The sequence below is a fragment of the Lissotriton vulgaris genome, chromosome 7, assembly GCF_964263255.1.
Source record: "Lissotriton vulgaris chromosome 7, aLisVul1.2, whole genome shotgun sequence".
In the NCBI taxonomy this organism is placed as follows: Eukaryota; Metazoa; Chordata; class Amphibia; order Caudata; family Salamandridae; genus Lissotriton; species Lissotriton vulgaris.
Genome location: NC_141695.1, coordinates 375,227,699 through 375,240,213, shown reverse-complemented (window position 1 = coordinate 375,240,213; position 12,515 = coordinate 375,227,699). Strand labels below are relative to the sequence as shown.

At 43.0% G+C, this 12,515-nt stretch overlaps 1 protein-coding gene across 4 annotated transcripts in view; it reads right to left on the bottom strand.

The window, feature by feature from the left end:
- The window catches only part of PTPRH (protein tyrosine phosphatase receptor type H), a 723,213-nt gene that overhangs the window by 90,590 nt on the left and 620,108 nt on the right, over positions 1-12,515 (bottom strand). For all 4 annotated transcript variants that reach the window (XM_086930309.1, XM_086930310.1, XM_086930312.1 and 1 more), the window contains one exon: positions 9,162-9,431. In XM_086930309.1, the coding sequence (XP_086786435.1) occupies positions 9,162-9,431 (270 nt within the window). The remainder of the gene's footprint in view (positions 1-9,161; positions 9,432-12,515) is intronic.

Below are 12,515 nucleotides of genomic sequence, written 5' to 3'. Positions count from 1 at the left end.
TAACTCACGAGATCTTTACAATTTCAAGCCACTCATAACAGTTTATACCAAGTTATAAAAATCAACAAATTCAAATAAAATATCTCAATCATTTATTAAAAGAATTTTTATACAAAAACATCAAATTACTGTGTCACAGAAAAGTATTAAAAAAGAGTGTTAGCATCATGCAAAAGTGATGTACATCTCTTAGGTATACACAATACACAATTTAAAAACAGCAAATTTAAACAAAATAAAAAAAATTGGTTTTTTTGAGTCAGTAAGAGGGACTACCTTGTTTTTCTTCTATATATATATATATATATATATATATATATATATATATATATATAAACAGCTTCCAGACACCAACCGGCTGCACACACGAGTGGGTGCACACAAAACGGGGGTGTGCCCGTGTATTCAAATTACGCTCCAAACATCCCAGGATCGTCGGTCCTTCAGGAAAGTAGCACACACAGGGGAGGTTCCACAAAGATTTTATTGCAAGAACCAACAGCAACGACGTGTTTCGCCTTGGGGCTTCGTCAAGTTGTGCAAAGAGCCGTGGCGCCCGTCTGCTTAAAAAGTTGCATGACGTCTTTTTAAGCAGACGGGCGCCTCGGCTCTTTGCACAACTTGACATATATAATATATATATATATAGCGCGGGGACACACTGTTCTATGTGTAGCCAGGCGCTCTATAAATGTTGCATTATTATTATTATTATATATATATATATATATATATATATATATATATATTTATATATGTGTGTGTGTGTGTGTGTGTGTATATATATATATATATATATATATATATTATAGATACATATACACACCAGTAATTCTGACAGACTCTATATATATATAAGATGAATACTTTTGGTATTTGTGATCAAAGAAAGAAATGCACACAAGGGCACAATGGATTTCTCACAATCATGAGTTTAGATGTGCCAACATCTACACATAGTTTTTTGAAAATTAGAAACAAGTGGGCACTTCCCATATGCTTAGGGAGGGCATGAACTTCTAGAGAAAGATCCAGACAAGGTACTCTTTCGTGAAAAGAGCTGTATCTAGAAGTAGCAAACAATACTGAAACTGACACATATGATAGGAAACTGTAACTGTATCTTAGTACTATTATTAATTACATTTTCCCCCTAGTTCTAGATTTAAAAGCAGCAAATCCCCATAGTGACAGCAGTTAAAGGGACAGTTCTTTTCTAGGTACAGTGCTCACAAAGTGCATTTGAAAGATGTAAACACATTTTACCCAAATTTGATTCCAATTTTACAATGATCAAAAGAGAACACTGAGCCCCACAGGGTAACAGTGCATTATAATACGGGAAGGTTCAATAATCCCTGTATGAATGACAGTCACCAATTTCTTTATAATCGGTGGCTTGTGACACACCAAGCCGCCGATTGTAAAGAAAAGAGGTCAGAACTTGACTATTATAGGGTTATTGCAGTCGAGTTCTGAAGTCAAAATTCCTGCTGCGAGAACCACCACCCAGGGAGAAAGGTGTTAGGTTATGAAGCTTAATTAAAGCAGCTGTTTGAAGCAACAAACAGAACATTGCTTTTCTTTCTTCTGCTCTATTGTATTCCCTTCGGTGCTAAGAAGATACGGCCAGATTCATCAAGCCGAAAACGGTTCGCAAAGGGCCAAATTCTGAGAATATGGCCCTTTGCAAGCGCTATTTTTGCATTTGGGATTCATCATCCCAAATGCAAAAATCGCATTTTTAGAAATCGCATATTTCCGAATAATTGCATTTAAGGAATCCCAATTAGAGATTCCTTAAATGCAATTCAAGAAGCATTTAAAAATTGCGAAATCGCTATTTTAGGCCGCTATTTACCGCAAAGTCTGACTTTGTGGTAAATAGCGAAAACTGAGAAAAATGCACTTTTGTGCACTTTTCTCAGTTGTATGTTACACACACACATGTCCTTTGGACATGTGTGTGTGCAACATCAGTCTACATTTTCATTTCAGGGGTGCTACAGGGTGTCCTTTGGACACCCCTGGCACCCTTGAAATCGCATCCTTATTTGCGATTAGCAAATTGCTAATCGCAAATAAGAAATAACTCCCCATTCATTCCTATGGGCCTTTGGCCCATAGGAATGAATGGGGAGTTATTCCTTATTTGCGATTAGCAATTTGCTAATCGCAAATAAGGAATGCGTAGGAATCGCAATTTATTTAGCGATTCCTACATGAATCCCGTTTTGCAAGTCCTTAATAGCGATTCCTTAATAATCGCTATTAAGGACTCGCAAAACGGGACAATGATGAATCTAGCTGATAATGATTACGCCCTCTGCAGCAGTTCTGCTGTACTGAGGATGTAACCATTAGGTCCTGGCACTGGCCCACGGGGGAAGCACTTGTGCTGCCCCAGTCGGGCACCCACCCACATGACTTCACTTGGGATGGCTGCTGAAGCGCTTCTGCTGCCACCCCAACCTCCACCCCTGCGAACTGATAACAGCAGCGTGCTCACGGCACGCCGACCTCATCAAGTGCAGCCGGGGACGTGCTGGAAGCCATCTGCCGTTTGGTAAGTCCTTCTAACTTTTTTTTTTTTGCAGGTGTACAGACGCAGGAGGAAAGGACTTTCTCCTGTGTCTGTTCAGAGTGGATTCCTGCTTCACGACCGCGGGTGGGGCAGTGACCATGGAGCAAGAAACCACACTATTAGACACCAGGGATTTTTTTGGTAGAAATTTGTGGGAGCGACCCCTTAGGCAAGGGTCGCTTCGCAGGGTGATATTTAATCTGTGGTTCCACCCACCATTGGGGGCTGATTCAGCTGTTTCTTGTATGATTAGCCCCCTGGAGGTGTGGGGAAGTCAAACGTGCACAATGCCATGGATTACTTGTAACTATATTTTAATGGGAGCGAACCCTTAGGCCAGGGTAGCTGTTTTCCTGTGTTTGCTTCCCCACCGGGCTAGATCAGCAGTTTTTCAGCTGATCTGCTGCACCAGGGATTTATTTTATTATATTTATAAGGGAGCAAACCCTTGGGCAAGGGGCAGGGCCCTGGGGGCAGCGTGCTTTCCTGTGTTTCGCCGCCCCCCACACACCCCCGGCTAGATCAGTAATTGTTTGGGCTGATCTAGCCCTGGAGGGGGTTCAAATCCGCTAGAAGCCAGAGATATTGTGCAACATGTTTAGGAGGAGCGGACCCTTGGGCAAGGGTTGCTCCTCTTTTGGGGCATTCATAAGTTGGCTGTTTCTGTCCCCCTTAGGAGCAGATAAGCCTTTATATGGCCCATTTGCCCCAAAGGGGGCGCAGAAGCCCCTAGACCACCAGGGATTTTTATGTAATGCAAAATGTTTTGAGAGTGATCCCTTGGGCATGGGTTGCTTCCTTTTTGGGGCAGGATAATTTGTCTGTTTCTGCCCTCCTTGGGGGCAGATTAGAATTCCATTTTTAGGCCAATGTGCCCAAGATCACCAGGGATTGTATTGTATATGGCGTGTAATGTATTGGGAAACAGCCCCTTGGCCAAAGGTCACTCCCCTTTTTGTGGTGAATATTTTTGCAGTTTCTGCCCCCATTGGGGGATCAGCCATGCATTTGGGCAGAAGCCACTAGATCACAAGGAAAAGTTTGTGTGTGGAGTGTAGGTTGGCTGTTGAGTGTTTTGGCGTCTGGCTAGCTGTTTTTGGACTTTCACATGGCTGGGGGTGTGTGTGTGGCTGGCATTTGGATGGTGATGGGCAGACTTCAAAGTGTTTGATAATGTTAAAATTTATTTTTTGTCTTCATTGGTGATTTCATTGCGTTTTTCCCTCTCATTTTATTCTAATGCAAAGTTTTTGCTTTCCGCATGGTTTCGGTTGCGGCACTGGTAGATCTACAATTTGTTTAGTTGCAAGTGTTTGGTAAGGAAATGTTTTTGGTACCGTTTACACCAAATTAGTATCAATGACCTGCATGAATGTGGTTTTTGATAATGATGTCATTGCAGCCTATTTAGCTTCCGCCCGACTCAATATTGGGACCGATGACTTACGGTCGGTGGTTCTGATTACGATACGACCAAACAATGTTCGGTTGGAGTCTCATTGTTCCCTATGGGACCTTGTGTTATGCCCGAAAATCGGCCGTAACTCAGGCTCCTATTGGGAAATGGGGTGTGTGACGAAAACCCTGCACCCTGTTGCAGGCACCTTACGGTGCTTGCCACACAGTGAAGGGATTTACAGGGGGGTCCCTTAGGTACCCCCTCGCCCATCAAAAATAGGCTGCAGGGGCTGGGGGGCCCTGCCAGGGACACCCCCCTCCCCCCACCCAAGTCACTTTCCGGCAGCTTTTCAGTGTTGGACAGGTCAACATGGTAAAGTTGTTGAAAAACTGCATCGTAATCCCAACGGCAGAAAAGCTGTCCATAGGGGTATACGATGGGTTCTGACCGACATGAATACTAGGCGAGTCACTCTGAACCGATTAGGAATGACCACACGGTTTACATTCCGATCCCGAACATTGTGAACAGGTGGTTGGAATGGAAACCGACCGAGTCGGTTAGAAGAGCTCCAACGTGTTTGAGGAGTTTCCTACTGTTGGGAGGCGACTTTCTGCCCGACATCATAGAGAACATCAATGTGTATTGTGTTTCCTTGTGTGTCATTTTCTTTTGTTTTTCTTTTCTTGTGGGTTTTTGTTGATGCTTGCTGTGTCTGTGCAAAGTAGGTGCTGGTGAGTTTAGCTGTCTTTAGCAAGTGAGTGGTATTGTTTTATTGTATATAGGTCTTTGGATGCTTTTTAATGATTGACGTTACCTTGCAATTGCTATATACCAGTAGTTTTACTTTTTGTTTTTATAAATCCACACTTATTACTTATTTTAAACAGTGTTGAGAATTGTTGACTTATTTGTCAAGTTACTTTTCTGGGTAAGGATTATGGCTAGCCGCAGTATGACTGCTCAGCAGGTTGTTGGTATGCTTTTTGAGTCTTCATCTGACCATGATTATGAGGCTGCATCTGAGGCGGAGGAGATAGGCCAGGTTTCTGACAGCGATGTTCTGTCAGAGGGGAATCATCTGATGAAGAAAGTACTCTTAGTGAGGATGAAGCTACTTTCAGTGCAGATGAAGTGCCTGTTTTAGAGGAGGACACTGATGTGCTGAAAGTGCAGAAAGAGGAATCTGTATTGCAGCTCAGGGCAACAAGGCCTCCCATTGGAAGTTCTGGACTCTGGGTTGACCCAAACAAGGTGCAGTCGGTGTTGCCTACCTTTAGTGGTGTTGCAGGGTATAGAGTGAATTGTGAAATATTTTGGTCTACACATTTCTTTCAGTTGTTTACAGACAATGTATTTTTGGCTGAGATTGTTGAGCACACTAATTTGTATGCTGATCAGTATTTGAGGGACAATAGTGCCAGACCTCAGTGCCACTCTAGAGCTACCCGGTGGAAGTTCTGAAGAAGTTCTTGGGATTACCGTTTTTGATGGGACTGGTAAGGAAGCCTATGCTGTCTTCATATTAGTCTACTAATCCCTTGATGGCAACAGCTGTATTTCCTGCAACCATGAGTAGTAATCGGTATTTGCTTCTTCTCCAGACGTTGGATTTTGTTGATAATACTTTACAGTTGCCCAGAGTTCACCCTGATTGACTGTGACCATATTTTCAAGTTTCGGCCTGTCCTTGATCACTTTGAAAATCGATTTTCAGAGAGCTATGTGCCAGGGAAAGAATTAGCTGTGGATGAGTCTTTGGGCCTGTTCGGGTGCCGATTGGTTTTTAGGCAGTACATTCCTAGCAAGAGAGCATGTTATGGAATTAAGATGTATATGCTGTCTGAGAGCAGTACTAGATAGGTTTACAATTTCAGAGTCTACACTAGTAGGGATTCTAGTATTTACTCCCCCTGGTTGGCAGTCCACTTTCAGAGTTACAGAGAAAAAACGCAGGTGACTCCCTTGCAAAACCAGGTCTTTTTGTGATTGATAATTTTCAAGTCTCCACAGTACGTTTTGGGCCATTTCCTGTCGCAGGCACTAGGCCTAACCACACAAGTGAGGTACCATTTTTATTGGGCGATTTGGGGAATGCTGGGTGGTAGGAAATGTGTGCTGTCCCAGTGATTACAGAACTTTCCCACACACAGATGTGATTTATTTTAGCTAAATTTGAGGTTTGCAGGGGATTCCAGGTAAAAAAAAGAATTTTGGGGATCCACGCAAGCCACACATTGTTGGACTCCCGCTGATGTCTAGTTTTAAGAAATTTCTGGGCTTGGTAGGTTTCCCTACATGGCTGCCAATCCCAGGACAAAAACGCAGATAACTCCCTCGTAGGACCGGGTCTTTTGTGTTTGATAATTTTCGAGTCTCCACTGTAAGTTTTGGGCCATTTCTTGTCACAGGCACAAGGCTTAACCACACAAGTGAGGTAACATTTTTATCAGGAAACTTAAAGGAACAGCGGATGGTAGGACATTCTGCTCGTCTGGTGATTCCACAACTGTTCCTCATACAAATGTGTGCAAAATGTGATTTTTTAAAACTAAATTTAAGGTTTGCAGGTGATTCTAGGTAGGAATGTGTACACATCAATGAACTCCCCGTTTCTAGTTTTCAGAAATGCCTGGGTTAGGTAGGTTTCCCTACATGGCAGCCAAACCCAGGAATAAAAACGCAGGTGACTCCTTCGCAAGACCAGGTCTGTTTTGTGATCAATAATTGACAAGTTTCCACAGTAGGTTTTGGGCACTAGGCCTACCCGCACAAGTGAGGTACCACTTTTTATCGGGAGACTTGGGGGTATGCTCGGTATGTGGACGTTTGTGGCTCCCCCAGATTCCATAACTTTCCATCACAGAAATGTGAGGAAAATGTCTTTTTATTATACAATGTTTGGGGATTGCAAGGGATTCTGGGTAACAGAACCTAGCGAGAGCCACACAAGTCACCCCATACTGTATTCCCCTTGGTGTCTAGTTTTCAAATTTAAAAAATGTACAGGTTTGCTATGTTTCTCTAGGTGCCCGCTAAGCTAGGGCCCGAAATACACATCTAGGCACTTGTAAAATTAGGGTCAGTTTTCTGTGGAAAAATGTCATGTGTGCATGTTGCGTTTTGACCCTTTTTCTGTCATGGGCACTAGGCCTACCCACACAAGTGAGGTACAGTTGTTATCTGGAGACTTAGGGGAACACAGGATAATAGGACAAGTGTTATTACTAGTTGTCTTACTATGCATTTCTGCCATACAAATGTAAGACAGTGTGTAGAAAAGAAGACATTTTGAAAAATGCCCCCTAATTCACCTGCTAGTATGGCTATCCACATATTCAGAGATGTGCAAATGACCACTGCTTCTAAACTCCATATTTTGTTCTCAATTCGGAAGTACATAGGTTTCCTTGATACCTATTTTTCACTTCTTTATATTTTACCAAATGAATTGTTGAATACCGGTACACAGTGAAAAACCATTGCAAGGTGCGGCTAAGTTATTGACTCTGGATACCTCGGTTTCTTTGTGAACTCACCTGATACATCTTCGCAATCAAAAGGCTCCCGCGAACGTAATGGTGTATTGCTTTCAAAAATCTAGTATAGTTAGAAGAAGCTCCAGGTGAAAATGTAGGCACAAATGGCTGGTGTTTTTTTTAACTCAATTTCAATAGATTTTTATTTCAATTGTTACTTTCTATAGGAAAAACTTGAAGGATCTCCATAATTGACCCCTTGCTGAATTCAGAATGATGTCTTCTTTTCAGAAATCTATTGGTGTCCGGGATCTATTATTGGTTTCACACCAATTTCTACCACTAACTGAAAGGAGGTTGAAAGCACACAAAAAAATAGGAAAAATAGGTTATGTCCCAGTAAAATGCCAAAACTATGTGGAAAATGTTGGTTTTCTGACAAAAAGCTGCCTGTTCCTGAAAGCTGGGAAGATAGTGATTATAGCGCCACAAACCCTTTGTTGATACCATTTGCAGGGGGAAACTGACAAAATACAACATTTAGCTGTATTTTGCCTAATTTCACGGAACCCTGGGTACCTTTGGCATCCTCAGGATGCTGGAAGAAAAGTACGCAAATTTGGTATGGATACCTTATGTGGACAAAAACGTTTTTTGGGCCGAAATGCGAACCACCACAAATAGCCCCCAAAAAAGTGTGGCATGGAGGTTAGGCCTGGCAGCAAAGGGGTTAATACCTTGCAATATCAAGCAGATAGAATATGTTTATTTTTTTCACTCCTTAGATAAAGTAAAGCTAGAGCCTTTCTGCATGTTTCTACATGTTCTGAGCTAGAGCACCTTTTTTTTGTTTTTTTACACTAACTTGCATTAAACTGTTTCTAATATCTGTTTGCAACCCATATCTAATTGCTTTTTACGCTAGGAGTTATTTATGTCATTATTCATGTTTGCAAACATGCTTGTGCACCAATAATTCAAGTGGTTTGTGGGAATGGTGCTGGTGTTACCATGTATTATATGGGAGTTCCATAACCTTATAGATGAACTCAGCCTTCGGCCTCGTTCCTCCATTTGATTATGGAACTCCTCGGTGACTAGCAAAATCCTTATAATGTAAGGCAGGGTACTATATCCATTATATTCTGTACTGGGCACTGGAGTGAAGAGGTAAACTTTCCCTATCATGGAGGTAATTCAGGAACCGGCATCTGTAGACCTCTGTAGAAATTTGTAGAAATTAATTCCAAAAGCAGCAATACACCCAAGCCTTACAGACTCGAAATGGTTAGCTTGGATTAAACGCACTCACAGGCCTGTTTTGTCCAGTAGTAGGATTTACAGGTTGAATCAGGATTTAAAATTGTGCAGGATAACCTGCACTTTCTTGTTTTCCAAGAAGTACATTGGTGGATACAAAAGTAGGCCACATTTATCTCTGGAATAAAGCAGATGGATTGAGAAGCACAAATACACATTCCAATGGTTATTCGACTTTCGGGCTAGAGAAACACAATGATGAAACACACCTGCATCTAGTACTTTCAATAGTCCAGTGGTATTGGTAATTCTGGGTGTGGCAGTCACATTTTGATTTTCACCCAGAAACCATTGCATGAATACTATGCTTCTGAATGTATAAATATTAAAATTCATAATTTTTAAGAGCAAAATAATAGGCAGCTAACACATTACTCACTTGAGTAACTTGTGTAGTTCGTTGTGGTACTTGAAACGTTATTCACCGTCACCGACTGTATGATGAATTTGTAGAGGGTCCCGGGCTGTAAATTGTTCTGTGTAGAGATGTTGTCTTTTACTATCACTGATCCAATGGTAGAGCTGGAGGTTTGCACTTTTACCCAGTAGGTATAGTCATTGACACGAGGGTTGTCAGGTTTTTTCCAGGAGATTGTAATTGATGAGTTTGTCCTGGCTTTCAGGTTCACGTTACTAACAGGAGAAGGATCTGCACATGAAACAAAACATTACTGAGCAGTCTTTCCTACAAATATAACAAACATCAACAGTTACAGGAGCATTATAGTCTGACTTTAAGACTTATTCATGAAGTCTTTAACAGCTCTTGAAGATATGCCACCCTCAAGACACTTGGTTACTATAGATTTTCAAATCCTAATCCCACTGTACATAATCCAATTTCTAATATTAATTACAGCAGAAGAATTCTGGTGAAGTTGGACCTACTTTTGAGGGTGAAGTATCTTGCATAAACTATTTTGCTCAGTCCTACTTATATACATTTTTAGCAGCACATTTCATAATAATAATAATAATTACTGTTTGTAAAGCTCAAACATATCACCCCCTTAACCCTCACGGTGGGTGTGTGCGAAGGACGGCCGGGGGCCGTCCGAACCACGCCCACCCTTTATTTCACCTGCACCGTGGCGGAATTCACACAGCGGTCAACAGGTTAAGGGTTTCAAGGCACTGGGGCCATTGGAGAGATTAAGTGAGCTATTGCCCAGAGTCACATGATGCTGAGTTGCCACCGGGGATCTAACTGTGAGCCCCATGCTCCAGAGTCTGCTGCTCTGGTTGCTGCACCACACCTCTCCCTCACTTTACGCTAGCAATCCATACAAAAATAAATTATAAGGAAAACGTATTAATACCAAATATATAACATAAATTCATCATTATTGTATAAACAGCAACAATCTTGACCATCTCATCAATATTTGTATGTACAATAAAAACCATACAGTAATGGATTAAATTCTAACCCATTGGTACTATGAAATTCATCTAGATCCATACAGTGACACCATAATTAAATGTTGTTATCCTATATCAAACCGCACCGATATAGCAGGGGAATTCCTAATATTAGTAATTTCATTTTAATTGACACAATCTGATACACTCCTGCAACAATATCTGAAATCATAACTCAGGTAATCATTTAGTAAGGTAATCTTACAACTAACAAAAATGTATTATTACCTACTGTTTGGTAATATGTATTACATAAGCCACATTCCTCTCTGTTTCGACACCTTATTGTCTGCATGGAATCTTTGTATTCCATGTTCTATGTTTACTGTTCAATTGATGCTTTCTGTTAACTGCTGGAGATACAGGTGCTTACCCTGGGGTAGACGCAGAAGACTTTCCACGTCTCTCCCCGTACCTCCTCCCGCCCATCTGTGACATCAGCACGCCGCGAGGACCTCGGACGTCACAATTTTCCCCACTGGAGCCGAGAAAGCAGCAGGTAAGGCAGTGCTCGACTCTGTTGGGGAAAACAGGTCAAAAACGGCCTCCGCACCTTTCAGGGAGGCCTTGTTTGAAAGGGGAGACTCTCCCCCTTCAAACAAGGCCTTCCTGAAAGGATTTCCTGGCAGCGCTGAGATCCAAGGCCATGAAACCCCACTAGACACCGGGGATGTCTTTAGGGGGGTCAGCCCTCATGGGAATAGGCGACCACCCCCACCCCGGGAATATTTATGTTAAAGAAAAACGTGTTTCCCGCCAGGAGGGGGTTCACGATTGCTCCTGCAAATTTGAAAATAATAGTAAAATATGTTTAAAAAAATGGTGGCACAATTGGCAGTGGTGCGGTCCTCCTGCTTAGTGGCCGACCCCCTGTGGGGGCACTTTGTTTTACAGACATGTGCTTTCCAGGGGCTACGATCGGACCCAGGGAAGCCATAGCTATAAAAAAATATATAGGGAAGGAGAGATCTCTTGATCTCTCTCTCTCTATCTCTATCTCTCTGTATATATATATATATATATATATATATATATATATATATATATATATATATATATATATATACCGCCGAAACGCGTAGGGTTTCGTAATTTGGCTTATGGTTTAAGAATATTAAAATCTACGATGACGAGACAGACGGAATATTGAGCATTATTGACTGTGTGGAGTGCGAGGTACTGGTGAAGTACGAGGACGTGCATATATATATATATATATATATATTCTGCTCCACGGGGTGTCCATATTTCAAGCAGCACTCAGACGCGGTTCAGCTCTTTCCCCTTAAAGCTTTATTGGTATGCAGGCAGCTTTCCTCGGTATTTTACAGCACTCGACCAAGGCCTGACGCGTTTCGTTTTCAACTTCCTCAGAGGCACGGTCGAAGGAAGCATTGTGGGGCCACACCCCCCTCCCTCCTTTTCACCATGTCATGCGCTGATATGCAGCAGGTGAGCAGACATGTAGGTTTTGTGGGAGGTGTAGTCCATTTCAGTCCACAGATGGATGCTTCGTGTGATGGTGCCAAACAAGCTCCCCAGGAGCCCCAAGGAAAGGAGCACCGCTAATCCAGGAACCGCCCTCCACACAATGAGTCCCAGGTAGGACCCGTGGCCCCCTCAGGTTCGGGGGTGGTGCCCGCTTCGCGGCTGGACCGCCGCGTCTTACATTCTGCTCCACGGGGTGTCCATATTTCAAGCAGCACTCAGACGCGGTTCAGCTCTTTCCCCTTAAAGCTTTATTGGTATGCAGGCAGCTTTCCTCGGTATTTTACAGCACTCGACCAAGGCCTGACGTGTTTCGTTTTCAACTTCCTCAGAGGCACGGTCGAAGGAAGCATTGTGGGGCCACACCCCCCTCCCTCCTTTTCACCATGTCATGCGCTGATATGCAGCAGGTGAGCAGACATGTAGGTTTTGTGGGAGGTGTAGTCCATTTCAGTCCACAGATGGATGCTTCGTGTGATGGTGCCAAACAAGCTCCCCAGGAGCCCCAAGGAAAGGAGCACCGCTAATCCAGGAACCGCCCTCCACACAATGAGTCCCAGGTAGGACCCGTGGCCCCCTCAGGTTCGGGGGTGGTGCCCGCTTCGCGGCTGGACCGCCGCGTCTTACATTCTGCTCCACGGGGTGTCCATATTTCAAGCAGCACTCAGACGCGGTTCAGCTCTTTCCCCTTAAAGCTTTATTGGTATGCAGGCAGCTTTCCTCGGTATTTTACAGCACTCGACCAAGGCCTGACGCGTTTCGTTTTCAACTTCCTCAGAGGCACGGTCGAAGGAAGCATTGTGGGGCCACACCCCCCTCCCTC